General features: G+C 38.6%; 1 protein-coding gene across 4 annotated transcripts in view; it reads left to right on the forward strand.

The window, feature by feature from the left end:
- Positions 1-18,236, forward strand: part of ankrd24 (ankyrin repeat domain 24) — a 139,458-nt gene that overhangs the window by 2,769 nt on the left and 118,453 nt on the right. For all 4 annotated transcript variants that reach the window (XM_073068819.1, XM_073068820.1, XM_073068822.1 and 1 more), the window contains exons 2-3: positions 113-243; positions 4,108-4,196. In XM_073068819.1, the coding sequence (XP_072924920.1) occupies positions 113-243; positions 4,108-4,196 (220 nt within the window). The remainder of the gene's footprint in view (positions 1-112; positions 244-4,107; positions 4,197-18,236) is intronic.

An 18,236-nucleotide genomic window follows, 5' to 3' on the forward strand; every position in this document is an offset into this window, starting at 1 on the left:
AATTTCTGAATCACAGCATTCATCAGACTTCAGGAGTGCTTTTGGATGTTTTGAGGTTATGTAAGATGCTATATAAATTCAAGTCTTCTTTGAATGGCCCTGTGTTGTTTAGAGCCAGGACTGGAGTAAATATGATGAGAAGCTACTACAGGCCGTGGCTGTTGGTGATGCAGAAAAGGTGGCCTCACTCCTCAGTAAAAGGACTCTGCTTGCGACGAAGCTTGACACTGAGGGACAATCAGCGTGAGTATAGAACTTCCTGTATTTGGACTGACATGTTTTAAAACTGTGGGCTAATTGTAATGCATTCAGCAGATAAAATAAGGTATGAGTGTTGCATTATAGCTTCCTGCTTTAGCAATTAGAAAAGGAAACAAAGTTCACAAAGTTCACTAATCTTCTTCTCCTCTGTTACAGATACTCAGTAAATAAGGCAGCATCTGTGGAGAGAGAAATTACAGGCAGAATAGACAAAGGAGATTCAATTGATGTTGGTCACTTGAATTTTCAGAAAGTCTTTGACAAGGTGCCGCACATGAGGCTGTTAAACTAACTAAGAGCCCATGATATTACAGGAAAGATACTAGTATGGGTAGAAGATTGGTTGACTGGCAGAAGGGAAAGTGTAGGAAAACCTCCCGTGGTGTTCCACAGGAGTTGGGTTTGGGACCCATTCTTTTCACTTTATACGTTTACGATTTGGAGGGGTAGCTGGTATTGAGGAAGCAGGGAGTCTGCAGAAGAACTTGGACAGATTAGGAAAATGGGTAAAGAAGTAGCAGATCATATATTGAATTAATTAATCAAAAAAATCTTAATCACTGTTTGCTATCTTTTAATCATGATTCAGGTGCCAGTTTAACACAGAAACTAAATCAGAATCTTTGTGAAAGAGAGGCAATAATGAGCAATGGACCATTGGAAAATAATACTGGAGAGGTAGTAATCAGGAGCAAAGACATGGCGGATTAACTGAAGAAGTATTCTATGTCAGTCTTCACTGTGAAAGACACCAGCAGCATGCCAGAAATTAGAGAGTCGTGGGTGGGGGCACTGAAATGGATAAAGAGAAGATATCTTAATTTCACTAGAATACTGGAGAATAGCTAATGTCCTTTTACTCAGAAAGGACAGCCAGGAGAAGCTTACAAACTACAGGGTATTGAGTCTTACATCGGTGGTAGGGAAGTTGTAAGAAATGATTCTCAGTGAAAGGATTTATGTTCACTTGGAAAGGCAGGGACAGATTAGTATGGTTATGTGCTGGAAAGATCATGTCTTGAATTTTTTGAGTTGGTAGCTAAAAAGATTCTTGAAGGCATTTTGGAAGACATAGTTTATATGGACTTCAGTGAGGCTTTTGACAAAGTCCATCGTAGTAGCATAGTTTGAAAGACGCAAGGGATCAAAGGCTTGTTGATAAACTGGGTCCAGTATTGACTTGGTGAGGTAGCAGAGGATGGGTGTTTCTGATTGAAAGTATGTAACAAGTGAGGTAACATGGAGTTTGGTGCTGTGGGTTTTATTGTTTGTTATGTGTATAAAAAACTTGGCTGAGAATGTGGCAATTTAATTTGTATGTTTGCAGATGACACAAAAATTAGAGGAATCATAGATTGTGAAGAAGGTTGCCTGAGATGACAGTGGGACAGGGATCAGCTGGAAGGTTGGATGGAGTGGTGATAGATGGAATTTAATCCAGACAAATGTGAGGTAAAGCCTTTTGGGAAGTCAAATTCTCATAGAATATTTGGAGTAAATGGCAGGGATATTAAGAGCTTAGATATATAGAGGAACCATGAGGTGAAAGCCATAAGATCCCTGAAAGTAGCAATACAAGTGTTGAATAAGATATTTTTTATTCTTACCTTCATAGGCCAAGGCACTGAGTTGTAAGAATTGTGCCGTCATATTGCAGCTGTACAAAGCTTTTGTTGGAGGACACCTCGATTCTTCTGTTGAATTCTCGTCCCTACATTACAGGGAGGATGTATTGATAATAGAGAGAGAGCAAAAGAGATTCACCAGGATTCTGCCTGGAATATATGATTGAAGTTATAATGAGAGTTTGGGTGGGATTTATTCTCACTGGAAATTAAGAGGCTGAAGGGTGATCTTGTAGAGCTTTATAAAATTATGATGGGCGTAAATAAAATAGATAGTCAGATTCTTTTTTTTATCAGGGAAGAGTAGTCCGGAATTAGAAGCTTAGTTTTGAGGTGAGAGGAGAGAAATTTTAAGGGCTTCTGTGATGTTTTTCACAGAGGTTGGTTGTTATCAGAATGAGCTGCCAGAGGAGATGGTAGAGACAGGTACAATTATATTTAATGGCATTTGGACATGTGCTTTGATAGAAAAGGTGTAGAGTGGGCATCACAGTCAGCAGGGATGAGGTGGGATGAAAAGATCTGTTTTTGTGCTGCATGATTCTGTGATTCTATGAAAGCTCTGGTGTGAAAACATCTTGTTACCAGAACAGGTTAGAAGGCAATAGAGAAACTGGGAAAATGGAACTGGGCCTTAATGGGAGCAGGGTTGGAGACAGTTTAGTCAGGGTAGCTGTGGGAGTGTTTGGGCTTATAATCACTAACCTATCCTCTGAGACAGAGACAAACAGGTCAAGCAAGGGAAGGGAAAAATCAGATGTGGACACTAGAAAGCGAGAGCAATATGGAAATTGCCCCAGGGTTAATTGAATCTGTGAATATGCATGTTTACAAAAACAATATCAAAATAGTCTTCAACATAACAGAACAAGTTGAAACCCTGAAGATCCCTGAAGAGGGCAGAAACAAGTATCAGTATAGTTATCTGATTAAGATTCTGACATAGCTGGAACCCATGCAAGTTCCTATAGCCACTTTTCATAAACGACATATACTCGGGTCAGTATGATTTGGGGTTCAGCCAAACAGGAACGTTGTGATGTTCTGATCAAGGAAACCTTGATCTGAGCTAATGCTATGTAAATACTGCCCATACACGATGATCACTCTTTCAGTCCTTCTCTGAAGACCAATGAAGGTAGATTGGAAATTCTAGCAATGATCTGAAAACCCACAGCATGTGTGAGAAAATTATTGATTCAGAGTAAAATGATCAATAGTTTGTAATTTCCCTAATCATCATAACCCCATTTATTTCTTGCTGAACTTTGGTAGAGACAGTTCAATATTCAAGTACTATGAATATTCAAGTACTATGACATTTTACACCAGGAATTACTCTTTACACATAATTGCAATTGACAGGAAAGCAAAGACAGTTAAGAGCATGTTTGACAAATATTTAAGTTAATATAATAAGTTTAGTTAATTAAAATAAAAATTATGTTTCTCATGTGTGACATTTTGACATGTTTACACATTTACACAGGCTAAAGACCAACATTAAGCAATCTATGTAAGCTCCCAAGAAAATAGATTTCTTCACTTGCCTTGTTTTATAAGATAATGAAAATTAATCTGCAGTCAACTGTGATCGATTGACTGTGCAATCATTTTGAATCAAACATCATAAAAGATATTCATTAACTGCAATACCATTTCCAAAAGAGCTGTCTATTTAGTCCCACTGCCCTGCTCTTTCCCCATATATCATTGTTATTTTGCAAGTTGCTATTAAATCTATTTGTACCATTCTCTTAGTGGTATTCTGGATTACAGTACACTGCACTAAGATACTTCTCTTCATATGCCACTCACTCTTTTAATAATGAATAACCTAAACCTGTGTCTCTGATATTGATGCTCCTACCAGTTATTTGCATAAAGTTTGCAATGTAGTGCCAGCTGTGCATTGTTTACCATGAGGTAAATTTAATTCTGTTGACTTCTTATTTACTTCTACTTACACAATGTCCATCATAATATCAAAGACTATTACAATTTTGCTTCCTTTGTCTCCTCTAAGTAAACTGTTCCCAGCTTATTGGTCTCCACACATTGCACATCATTATACCAAGCTGACTAATTTTGTCTGTGATTTTTGAAGTATGCTGATAAGAACTGAAGAAGGCTGGAATCCAATCATATATTTTATGTCAGTTCATGAAAATACTCTGTTCCTCTGCCATTAGTTCAACAGCTGAGTCCATTTATACTTTAGGTACCACCTGGCAGCATTGAAGGGTCAAGTGGATTGTCTGGAAGTCTTCCTGGCACATGGAGTGGATATCACAGCACTGGATGGCTCAGGTATGCATGATATAGTCTTGAGTTTTGAGGGGAAACAGTTTTCAAGCAGGAAGGAGCTGCAAATCTAGGGTCCAATTTCTGCTTCCCAGTTGTTGCCAAATTATAGATTTGTATTTCCAAGGTCTTCTGAGATTTTGTGCTAAAATTTTGGTTGAAGATCAGGAGATTCCTAGTGGAAATTCAGCTTCTGGTTTCTTAATTCATTCAGTTGAAATTCTGCATTAATGCAACAGCAGCAATTATTAATTCTTCCTTCAATCTGACATGCTTTTGTAATTTGCATTGATGACAGTCACATCCTTAAATCTTTAGTGGTGTTTTGCTAAATAATAAAGAATCAGGGTTTTCAATAAACATGAGGCCATTTCAGGTTTTCACCCAACCTTGAGTTTGATTGTATGAGCAGAGTCAGGAGCGCTTTTAGCTTCAGCATTGCTGAGCTAAGGAAAAAGGAAAATGATAAATGATAATACAATTAATCCATATTTCTGATCCTGAGTACACCGAAGGTCAAGGTAAATTTAATAGAAAATGTTTAAAGTAATGGGAGGTGTTGCAGATAAATCTCAGGAGCAGCAGACAGAATAGATCAGGCCGACTCAGAGAATTGCTTCTGAATGAAGGATTTTATTACATGATATCATGGAGAGCCTCTGTACCTAAAAGCAGTGCTTAGGGGCTCTGCTTATCTTGCAGACCCACTTCATTATATAGACACAGCGTACATGACTAAAAGCACTTAACAAGAACATTGCTTGACTTTGAACTTAGAACTAGACTACGTGACTATGCAAATGTGGCGCCACAACATCTTTCTTGCAAGGACTTTAGCTAAATTCTAAGACTTTCAAGGACTTCAGCTAAATTTTAAGAAACATTCACAAGCGATTAGGTTAACCCCTACATATCCAAAGAGTCTTAAATTCTTCCACAATTCCCTACTTGTTGATCCTTTCAGATCAACACTTAAAGATTTGTATTCCCTTCTAAAGATTCATATCCCTATTCCAGTAGGTCATAATCCACTGCATAAGGGTGCATTCTTAAACATTCCTCTTCATCGTAACTATCCTCTTCTTTCCCATTTCCCCTGATGTGTGATTGTGCATAGAGTAATGCATAATGCATAGAGTCTCCCCTGACTTTGACTTTGTATGGGCACAGACCAAGCGAATGCATAGTTGTATGACACAATGAACTACCACTGCTAAGCAGACCAGGGCAATGAGGCCGTAAAAGAGGGGCTGTAGTCGGGAAAATATTCCTTCTCCTAACACTGATTTAACCCACTTAAAGAAATCCCAGCCTTCTGGAGGGGCTTGAGAGTTTAGTCTATGCATTCCATCTCGCAACTGGGTCATATGTTCTAGCACATGGGTCATATTTTCTGAAGCATCGAGTATGTAGGTGCAACATTCTTTCCCTACTAATGCACAGACCCCTCCTTCCCAGGGTAATACTTTTCGACTTCTTTGTTTCTTTGTATTTGCCCTCCGACGCTATTATGTAATCAATCAATCCCACCCCCAATATGATTATTACCACTACTTCCTTCATTTTAGTCCTCTATTGAGTATATATTTTGTTAGTAACTTTCACTATGTATATAGCATGAGGTGCAGGTTAGAATAGATTTCTCTTTCAGTCTCTCAATAAAACTTGGTTCTTGGTTCTCAGTGCTGTTCTTCTCTCTCGGGGAAGATGTCACTTGTTCAGTGTTTTATTTCATCCTTGTCATGGTGCAACTTGCACCTGCTGGCATGTATTCAACCAGGTTTCTCCTTCACCTTAACGGCTGTATGGGTTGTCAGCAGCACTAGGTAGGGGCCTTTCCACCTGGGAGAGAAGGCATCTTTATTCATTGATCTCACATATATTTTATCTCCCAGCTTAAACAGATGAACATTACCTTCAGTTAAAGGTGCATGGGCTTGCCAGACCCTCTCATACAATTTCCCTGCCTTCTGACACAATACTTGTGAGTATTTCAGTGTCTTCTCATCATTCCATATTAACGCTACCTTCTCTGGGGTCATGGGAGGCTTAGTTCCTGTTATAGGCTGCCCCATCAAAATTTCATGAGGGATAAGACCTGTACTTCTTTTCTTCTCTTTCAATATTTTTATTAATATTATATAAATTGCATGAATACAAATACAAAATTCATAAGGATACAAGTAATACGAATTACATTACATTTAAATCACAGTAATATGATTGCAGTATCCCATATTCCAAATCAATCATGTAGAAAAAAGATAGAATAATGAAATGAAATAAAATAAAATAATTATATTTTATGTTTAAAAAGTCTACCAGCACTACGAAAATGAGCTGGTTGGTAAAAAAAATAGAAAAAAAAATTCCATATAATATTATATTAATAATGGCTCAGATCTATACTTTAATAACAGTTCAAAGATCATGAAAATAACTCAGAAAGGGTCCCCATAACATTAGAAAATCATGGTTAGAATCAGAAATCGAACAATGAATCTTCTCTAGATCAAGGTACAACATAAATTCAGATAGCCATTGAACATGAGTGGGCAGGGCAGGCTCCTTCCATTTGAGCAAAATCACCCTCCTGACCATAAGAGACATAAAGGCCAATACCCACAAACTAGGTGGCTTCAGTTTTGTAATACTATCCTCAACAATACCAAACATGGCAGTCAAGGGATTGGGCTTAAAACTAACATTGAAAAGTACAGAAAAAGTTTGAAATACATCTTTCCAAAATTTTTCAAGGCTCGGACATGTCTAAAACATATGAATTAGTGTGGCCACTCCATTAGTGCATCTATCACAGTAGGGGGAAATATCTGTGTAGAAACGAGAAAGCTTTTCTTTAGACATATGAACTCTATGTACCACTTTGAATGTAATAAAGAATGACGAGCACATAATGATGAAGAATTAATCAATTTTAAAATACTCTTCCAGCTCTCTTCAGATATGAAAGTCTGTAAATCCTTTTCCCAGTCTCCTTTAATTTTATCTAAAGAGGCCTTTTTCAGTCCCAACAGCAGACCGTAAATGTAAGATATTGAACCGTTGTCAAAGGGTTTCAGATTAAAAATTGTATCTATTATATTCTTATCTGGACTTGTAGGAAATGTGTGTAGTTGGGATCTTAAAAAATCTCTAATCTGTAGGTATTGAAAAAAGTGAGTATTAGAAAAGTTAAATTTCATTGAACGTTACACAAAAGAAGAGAGATTCCCTCCATCAAACAAATCCTGAAATCGTTTAATACCCAATCTATCCCATTCTTTAAAAGATAGGTCAATTAAAGATGGTTTAAAAAAACAATTAGAAAAGATGGACTCGAGAGGGAGAATCTCAATAAACCAAAATGTTTTCTAAACTGTAACCAAATCCTCAAAGTATATTTGACCACCACATTGTCAGTTAGTTTATTTAAAGATAAAGGAAGTGAGGATCCAAGTAAAGAGATAATGGAAAATTTCATAACAGAGTTGACTTCCAAAGAAAACCATATAGGGCAATTCTCATGGTTAATGTAATATTTTGTCACGTACCCCGTGACGGGTTAAAGAACCAGCTGAAATAGAAAACACCATGGAGTCTGGTATTGCTATAAACTAATGCTATTTATTAGTAACTATGCAATACAGTAATATAAATGCAGATATATCAAGCAGGTTAGCAATGATTATATATATATATAAATGTGGAAATAGGAAAACCAAGCTTCTTCAAGCCTAGGGGTAAATAGATACAGTCTTACGATGATGAGTGAAGTTCAGTTCAGTTCGTGGTATTGAGTCGAGTAGTGGTGGAGAGAGAGAGGAAGAGTATTGAGCCTTCAGGTAAGCTGACGCCGTCGATCATCCCGTTGTCCTCCGAAATCCTTTGGAAGTCATCGACTGTGACCACAACAAAGGAGACTGTTCTTCTGTGGTGGAATTATTAACCCAGGCGAGGGTTGGACACACGAATAACTCCCCACCGGTCACATCCTTTTCATACTGCGAGAGACACTGATTGATTCTCTTGATCGATCCTCCAAAACCCACCTTTTCTGTGGGCACAACAAAGCTCATTTAGTGTCCAAAACCATGTGTCTGTAGGTCCATCAGCAGACCTTCTATTTATCTCACTGTGCTGAACACTAGCTGTCCATCAAATAACGCCACCCTCGGTCACCATGGTGACCCACGAGCTGCTCATTGCTCTCTCTCTGTAAGAACTCACAAGCAGGTGTGTCCTTGTAAAAGTGTAAACATCCTTGCAGAGAAACCATAAAACCATCTCTGAGCAGTGTGTGTGTGTGTGTGTGTGTGTGTGTGTGTGTGTGTGTCTCTCTCTCTCTCCCCCTCTCCCTCTCTCCCTCTCTCTCCTCCCTCTCCTCTCTCTCTCTCTCTCTCTCTCTCTCCTCCCTCTCTCTTTTCAAAAACACAGTTCATAGGGGTAATTCAGGACCCTGTCACACCCCCTTCCTTTTAGGAAAAAATTTGACGAAGGCAAAATTTTTAGTTTAAATGTAAATTACAGAGTTTGTAACAATACATATATAATCATCAGATAACAGAACAAAAACATGTACCATTTCTAACTTAACATCTGGATAAACAATCAGCTATAATGTTGTCAGTACCTTTCACATGTTTGATTTTTAAGTCATATTCTTGCAATGTCAGACTCCAGTTTAACAGTCTTCTATTCTTATTCTTCATTTTAGTTAGAAACACCAACGGATTGTGATCCGTGTAAACCACAAGTGGTCTCTGGGCAGGACAAATGTAGACTTCAAAATGTTGTAAAGCCAGAATAAGTGATAGCAACTCCTTTTCAACAGTGGAATAATTTTTCTGGTGCACATTAAATTTCTTTGAGAAATATCGTCCTTGCCCCTCTTTAACAGTACTGCCCCAGCAGCTTTATCACTAGCGTCTACCGCAATTGAAAATGTTTTATTGAAAGCAGGTGCTTTGAGCACAGGGTGATAACACAGAATGGTTTTCAGGTGGTCAAATGCCTCTTGGCAAAGTTCATTCCATACAAATCCTTCACTCTTCCCTAGGAATTTTGTTAGGGGGATTTTGATAGCTGCAAAGTTGCAAAGCTGCAAAGTTCTTACAGAACCTATGATAATACCCAACCATTCCCAAAAACCTTCTCAAAGCTTTCTTGCCCGTCGGAACAGGAATCTCAGCAATAGCCTGAACCTTGGCCTGCACAGGTGCCAGTTGACCCTGGCCTACTACATAGTCAAGATACGTGACAGTGGCATGGCCAAATTCACTTTTAGCAAGGTTTACAGTGAGATTGACCTTGGACAGCCTTTCAAACAGTTTTTCTACAGCTGCAATATGCTCTTCCCACATGTCATTCCAAACCACTAAATCATCGATATAAGCCCCTGTGTTTTCTAAACCTCTAATCACAGAATTGATCATTCTTTGAAATGTCCCTGGATCATTTTTCATCCGAAGGATAAAACATTGTACTCATACAATCCAGATGGTGTCACAAATGCAGATATTTCTTTAGCCCTTTCTGTTAAAGGAACACACCAGTAACCTTTCAACAGGTCAATCTTTGTAAGGTATTTCGCCTTCCCCACTCTGTCAACACAGTCATTCACTCTTGGGATGGGATAAGCATCTGTCTTAGTTACTGCATTAACTTTCCTGTAATCAGTACAGAATCTCATACCTCCATCCAATGTAGGGACAGTCACGCACGGTGATGCCCAGTCTGAAGTGGTTGTCCTAATTATGCTGGCTGTTAGCATGTATTCAATTTCTTGTTCAACCATTTTATTTTTGCCTTGGTTCATTCTGTAAGGGTGCTGCTTAATAGGATCAACTTCATTTACAATTACATCATGCACCATAGCCGTACATGGCCTTGAAATGTCAGGGATTACATCTTTATACTTATTAATTAAGCCCTCCAGTTGTTCTTGTTGCTTTGACTGCAAATGTTGAGTCTTTCCATCGAGATATTTCAAAACATCAGAATTTCTGAGTCTTGTGGAAACTACAGGGAGCTCTGGTATTCCAGTACCAGACACCACAGTCTCCTCCGTTGTCATAACAATACTCACTGGTGCAGGTTCGGTGTCATGATAACCCTTGATCATATCTACGTGGTCGAGCTGGGTAGCCTTTCTCCATTGGTCAGGAGTCCTAATAACATAATTTAAAGAATCAATTTTCTCAATTATTTCATATGGTCCACTAAATCTCGCTGGAAGGGAGTTGGTAATGGGGGGGAACAGCTTTAACACCCTTTCTTCAGCACAATATCTCTGTTCCCTCGCTCTTCTGTTATACTCCTGTTTCATGTTTATCTGAGAGTGCTGTAAATTCAGCTTCGCAAGGTCACTAGCCTTGTTAAGTTTGTCACTGAATTCCAAAACATAACTAAGCATGCTCATACTCACATTCTGATCTGACCATTGCTCTCTGAGTAGGGTCAAAGGTGACAATGTGCTTAGCTCTCAACTCTTTAACTATCCCCTGTAATGTTCTCAAAGTAACTTTACTACCCTGGTCAGATTGGATGTCTTCAGGTAGACCTACCAGTGTGAAAAATTTTATAAGGGCTTTTACCACAGTCTTGCAAAGGTTCACAACCTCCTTTCTTAAATTAGGCCAGTAGAATTCCTTCACAATCCTGTTTACTGCCTTCCTCACTCACAAGTGTCCACCTAAAGGCATACTATGAGCCATGTTTAAAATCTCAGCCCTGTAAACCTTTGGGACCACAACTTGATGTTCAATGGCCCAATCCTCACTTGCAGGCACAGTACGTGATCTCCACTTCCTCAGTAACACCCCATTCTTAAGGTAATATCCTACTGGCTCTCTCTGAACCTCCTCTCCTGTGAGAGCTGTCTCCTTTCCTTTAATGCAGCAATTCCAGAATCTCGACTTTGTTCTGCTATAAATTCATCCCTGAACAAGGACGAACCTTTCTCATCCTCCTGACTACCTAAATCTTGATGTAACATGGACGGTAGAAAAGTCTCTGACAAATTCTCATAAATTAAACCCCTGTCTCTGCTAACTGCATCAGCAACCTTTTTAGACATGCTTCGGGTCATTGCGCATGTGATGTTCACATCAGTATCTATGTGTGGGTCATCAGCCACAAGCTTGCTTGTTAACTGTACTGCTGAATAAACTTCACCCTGGATAGGTGCCAATCTGCCACTTAAGTTTACCAAACTCAGTACCATCACTAAGCTTACGAAGACCATGTTTACATTTTGAAAATTTCCAAACAACCTATCGATTCTGTTTCTTCAACTTTTACTTCAATTCATCTCCATAGTAACCCAGTCAGGTGGTCTCAAAACCAAAACAATCTTTTCTTTTCACATCGCAATCGTGAAAAACAGCTCCATGACCTTGCAGCTGTTTACTTCCAGATGCGAAAACAAAATTCAACAGTTTCACATACTTTTTAACAGGCCATTGTCCTGTAAGCAGGGTCAAAGGTCGCGAAACCAGTCCAAACTTCACAAGTTCTTTATTTAAAAATCCAGAAACAGCACCTTGCCCCATATTTCCAATAAAAGTTACCTCACCAGCTTTTAACTCATCACCAACTTTTAGAACACCATCTAACACAAGTGACTGAGAATCCTCAATTTCCACTGGCACCAAGGTTAACCCTTCATTTACTGAACCAAGTCCATCTGGCACAAAAAAACTGCATTCCTTTTCAACCGAGTCAGACACCTCAGACCTCAACTGAGTTTCAACACCCTGGAAATTCACAGGTGCTTCAACAACCTGAACACAGGCAATCAGGACAGCTCCCTCTTCTAGGCTTTCAATACCAGTCCCAGTTTCAAATTCCAGGTTCCCCTGATCCTCCCAGCTACTCTCTGGGAAACTCCCATCCGGAGTAAACTCAACCTTGTGGGTTAAAACAACCTCGTCTGCTAACCTAGCAGACTCTCGCAAGGTAGCGGCATTCTTTTCATCTAGGTATGCCCTTACATCATCAAGACCACAGTTCTTAAAGTTTTCAATCACAACCAGCTCTTTCAAGCCGTCCAAACCCTCGGTTACCCCTTCCGAGGTATACAAGCGATTGAAGTACCTCTGTTTTTCATGCGCAACCTCCTCATAAGTTTGGCTCCTGGACTTCCTTAAATCTCTGAAAATTTGTCTATCTGCCTCTGGAACCAAGTCATGGACTTTAAGCACTGCATCTTTCACTGTATCATAATTCCTTGACTGTTCAAGGGTCAGAGCAGAAAACGCCTGCTGAGCCTTCCCCTTCAACACACATTGTAACATGATGGCCTACTCATCCCTCGGCCTTTTCTGAATCTGGGCCACCTTTTCGAAGTGTAGCAAATACTGGTCGACGTCAGCCTTATCAAAGGGCAGTACTAACTTAATTTCTTGACTAACATTAAACCTGTCCCCACGGTCTGCCACACGATCCTCACATTGCCATTTCTCCCTCTCAAATGCTCTCTGTCTTTCTGCTTTTTCTCTCTGTTTTTCTGCTTCTTCAGCCTCTAATTTAAGTCTATCTAGCTTCATTTGTTCCAGTCGCAACTGAAGCTCCTCTTCACTTAACGAAAACATTTTTAACTCCTCCTCACTAAATTGCTTCATAGAAATATAATGCTCGACTATTATCCTTCGGAGTTCCATCTTCGTCATACCCTTCTTTGCCTCCCTAAGTTTCAATGCATTAACAACTTCCCGCAACTCATCCTTTTTAGCTTTCATTAAGCCCGCAGGGTCTGGCATTGCCAGAAAATCTTCTACATACATTTCTGCTATTTTTCCACACAACCAAATCAAAAGGGATTGTCCCCAATCAATTCAAATAAGCCCCCAACAAATTTGTTCATATCCCGGACGAGCCCCCAATTTTGTTTAGTACCCCGTGATGGGTTAAAGAACCAGCAGAAATAGAAAACACCGTGGAGTCTGGTATTGCTATAAACTAATGCTATTTATTAGTAACTATGCAATACAGTAATATAAATGCAGATATATCAAACAGGTTAGCAATAATTTTATATATATATATATATAGGAAAATCAAGCTTCTTCAAGCCTAGGGGTAAATGGATACAGTCTTACGCTGATGAGTGAAGTTCAGTTCAGTTTGTGGTATTGAGTCGAGTAGTGATGGAGAGAGAGAGAGAGAGTTTTAAGTCTTCAGGTAAGCTGACGCTGTCAATCGTCCCGTTGTCCTCCGAAATCCTTTAGAAGTCATCGACTGTGACCACAACAAAGGGGACCATTCTCCTGTGGTGGAATTATTAACCCAGTCGAGGGTTGGACACATGAATAACTCCCTATCAGTCACATCCTTTTCACACTGCAAGAGCCACTGATCAATTCTCTTGATCGATCCTCCAAAACCCACCTTTTCTGTGGGCACAACAAAGCTCATTCAGTGTCCAAAACCATGTGTCTGTCGTTCCATCAGCAGACCTCCTATTTATTTCACCGTGCTAAACACCAGCTGTCCATCAAATAATGACGCCCTCGGTCACCATGGTGACCCACAAACTGCTCGTTGCTCTCTCTCTCTCTCTCTGTAAGAACTCACAAGCAGGCAGTGTCCTTGCAAAAGTGTAAACATCCTTGCAGAGAAACCATAACACCATCTCCGAGCAGTCTTTGTCTCTCTCTCTCTCTCTTACTAACTAACAAAGTGTCCGGGGTTGAACAACAACTGCCTCTCTCTTTTCAAAAACACAGTTCATAAGGGTAATTCAGGACCCCGTCACAATATCCAGAACGTAATATTTTGTATATTAACTGCCCAATAATATAATCTAAAATTGGGTAAGGCAAAGCCTCCATTCTGTTTGGTTTTTTTTGAAGGTGAGCTTTATTTATTTGAGGTTTTTTATTCTTCCATATATAGGAAGAAAGAATTGAACCCAAAGAGTTAAAAAAAGATTAAGGAATAAAAACAGGTACAGCTTGAAAAAGGTATATAAATTTAGGTAAAATATTCATTTTAATAGAATTAATTCGGCCGATCAGTGATAAAGAGAGAGACGACCAATTAGAAAGTGTTTTTTTAACATAATTCATTAAAGTTAAAACATTTTCCTTAAATCTTTATAATTCTTAGAAATTGTTAATCCTAAATACACAAATTGTTTTCTTAAAATTTTAAAAGGAAGGTTAATATCAGTTGGTATTAAATTGTTTAAAAGAAACAGTTCACTCTTAAGTAAATTTAATTCATATCCTGAGAACTGACTAAAATTAGTTAGTAGATGGAACACAAATGGTAAAGAGGTTGTAACATTAGATATTCAAAGCAATAAGTCATCAGCACAGAGCGACACTTCATGGATAATACCTCTTCTTCAAATACCAGTAATCTCTTTAGACTCTCAAAAAGCAATTGCTGAGGGTTCTAATGCTAAATCAAAAAGCAGAGGGCTCAGAGGACAACCTTGTTTAGTTCCACATTAGAGTTTAAAGGGTTTAGAATTCTGAAGATTAATAAGAACACCAGCAGAGGGAAATAAATAAAGTAATTTAATCCAATGAATAAAATTAGGTCCAAAATTAAATTTTTCTAAGGATGTTAAAAGATAATTCCATTCAACTCTGTCTAAGGCCTTCTCTGCATCCAAAGATGTCACAAATTCTGATATTTCCTTAGATGGAGAATGCATAACATTTAACAAACACCATATATTAAAATGGGAATATCGATTTTTAATACATCCTGTCTGATCATCTGAAACTATAGAAGTTAAAATATTTTCAAGTCTGACAGCCAACACTTTAGATAAAATTTTAGTATCAAAATTGACTGAAGAGATAGGTCTATACGAAGAGCATTCAGTAGGATTCTTATTCTTTTTGAGAATAAGCAAGATGGAAGCTTTGTAAGAAGACTGCAGTAATCTTCTTACCTTGAAGGAATCTGTAAGGGTAGAACATAAGTGTGGTATAAGCAAGGAGGAAAAAGCCATATAAAACTCTCCAGATGATCCATCAGGTCCTGGGGATTTCCCAGAATGCAATTTTCGAATAGCCTGAGCAATTTCCTCCTGGGAAATGGGAAGATCCAATTGCCTACGATTATCTATTGAAAGATTAGGAATACTTAATTGATCTAAATAATTATGCACTGCAACATTATCATTAACAGAGTCAGAACTATACAATTTGGAATAACATTCCCTAAAAGTGTCATTAATTTCAAAGTGATCAGTTGTTATATCCCCATAAATTTTACGTATTTCTTTAATTTGCTGCTTGGGTATAAATGGCTTTAATTGATTAGCCAGTAGCTTACCAGTTTTATCTCCCTGTATATAAAATTGACTTCTGTCTTTTAATAGCTGGCTTTCAATTGGATACATTTAAAGGAGATCATATTTAGTTTTGGTTTCAATACATCATTTATATGTTTCAGGATCAGGTACTGAAGCATATTTATAATCCAGTTGTTTTAATTGATTAGCTAGTTTGTTTCTCTCTTTGTTAGCTTTTTTAATGATTTTTTCAGTATAGGAAATAATTCGACCCCGGATATATGCTTTAAAAGAATCCCATATAACAAGACTAGATGTCTCTTCCAACATGTTTTCTTCAAAAAAAAGAGTAATTTGTTTCTTCATAAATTTTTAAAAGTCTTCATCGGATAACAGAGTTAAGTTAAATCGCCAAAATCTACTCATAGGGATAGAACCAGGAAGATTTAGAAATAGACGTACAGGAGAGTTGTCAGAAATAGCAATCTCTTTATATTCGATCAATCAAATCAATGGAATATTCGACTGTCAATAAAAAAATAATCAATCCTGGTATAAGAATGATGGACAAGAGAGAAAAAAGAATACTCCCTATCTGTCAGATGAAGAAAACGCCAGGCATCAACTATACCACATTTAGTTAGAAAGGATTGGATAAACAAAGCTGATTTATTAAGTGTGGCTGGTTTGACAGATGAGCGATCTAATACTGGATCTAACCAGCAGTTAAAATCTCCTCCCGTTACGAGAGTAAGTACACAAATCTGGCAAAAATGAAAATATGCGTTCAAAAAATCCTGGATCGTCTACGTTGGGGGGCATATACATTTGCAAAAACAATCACTTTATTGTCTAAGCTCCCTGATACAATAACAAATCGACCATTAGGATCCGAAACAACTTTATGTTGAACAAAGGAAACTGTATTATCTACAAAAATCGAAACTCCACGTGATTTTGCATTAAACAAAGAATGGAATTGCATACCCTTCCACCAAGTAAAAAAATGTAAGCTATCACAGCTGCATATGTGCGTTTCTTGTAAGAAAATAATGGATGCTTTTAGTTTTTTAATATAAGCAAACACTTTGTTCCGTTTAATGGGGTGATTCAGCCCTCTCACATTCAAACTAAATAAGTTAATATTTCGAACCATTTAAATACAAATCATCATGTAATTAAAAGATCTGGCCATAAGTTATTAAAACTAGAAAGCAAATCATAAGGTAAGGTAGTCAAACAGGCAATCATATAATCAACCCAGCACAGTTCCCAGAAAGAAATAGGTCGTAGCCCCTCCCCCACCCAAAGCCAGAAGGCTGATCAATAGACAGTCAGTGAGCTAACAACTAAGTTACCTCCCCAAAAAATCCTGTTGACAGAAACTCCGGTCCTTCAAGGTCAATTATGTCCCTACCAAGACACAACATAAAAAGAAAAATAACTCAGTATTCAAAAATATAAAAAGGTCAATTTAAACAAATTCAAAGAAAACTATATTAAAATAAAGCCTCAAAAAGGGATATAACAAAAAAGTATCAAAAAAAAACAAAAGACAGTATAAGAACAGCCAGAACGGAAGCTTATTGAAACCTTATTTCAAATTCATATTAACAGAAGAAAAAATTGATCAAATATGAAATATAAGTTTTAGACTTCAGCCTTCGGAAACTCTTTTGCGTCTTCAACCGACTTTATTCTTCTTTGCAATCCGTTCTTCAAAACAATGCTCGTAATGCATCCCTCCTTTGCCCATGTGAGCCTGGCCATGTGCCAGGCGAGCCGGGGGCAAAAATAAACTATGCGGCACACTACTCGGCCGTCTGGGTGACGCCATAGTCCGGTATTCTGGTAACATGCATATTTGCTCCAGGCACATTTCTCTTGCTGTGAGGCAAGAGTTTGGACTTCCTGCAACTGCTGGACGTCAATACACACAAGGAGCTCCTTCCCTCCCAATTCAGCCCAAGGGATCAGTGGCGCAGGTTGTCGCTAAAGGGCCACCTGTTTTGCTACCATGTCTGCAAACCAATTTCCCTTGGAGACCTCATTCTCGGCTGAGGTGTGTGCCTCACACTTAATTATTACTAAAGTCTGTGGCAACTGTATAGCTTGTAAAAGGTTCAGTACAAAGGAGGTGTGTTTAATTGCTTTCCCCGACAAGGTGATAAATCCTCTATTTTTCCACAATTGCCCAAAGTCACGTGCTATCCCAAACGCATAACATGAGTCGGAATAAACATTGGCAGCTTTTCCTTAGGCCAAAATGCAAGCAAGCTTGGGTAATGGCATAGAGTTCCGCCGCCTGCACTGATGCTTCTATTGCCAAGGCGTAAGCTTCTACTACCTTGTGGGGAGTTACTATAGCATACTCTGCCAGCAGCGGATCATCTCCTGGGTGGTGCAAAGAGCCTTCTGTGAAAAGAATTAAATGAGGGTTATCAATAGGTTCGCTTCTCAGATCTGGTGGGTGAGTAGTAGTGGCTTCCACTGCGAGCATACAATCTTGGTCATCCCCATCCCACTATGCAGATGGTAATGGAACAAAAGTAGCTGGACTAATAGCCGGAGATCTTTTGTGCATACAGTTGGATCGAGAGAGAAGAATTACCTCATAACCTCTCCTGGCTACAGTAAAATGCTGAGTAGCCGCTGAATTCAACAGTAGCATTACGACATGGAGTACTATCACAGTACATGGGTGATCCAATACAATAGGAATAGATTTTTGTACCATTACATTTAGGTCATGGAAGGCTTTCTCCCTTTCAGGTGTCCATTCCACGATGAGGGGC

Source organism: Hemitrygon akajei, chromosome 16 (genome assembly GCF_048418815.1).
Source record: "Hemitrygon akajei chromosome 16, sHemAka1.3, whole genome shotgun sequence".
Classification (NCBI taxonomy): Eukaryota; Metazoa; Chordata; class Chondrichthyes; order Myliobatiformes; family Dasyatidae; genus Hemitrygon; species Hemitrygon akajei.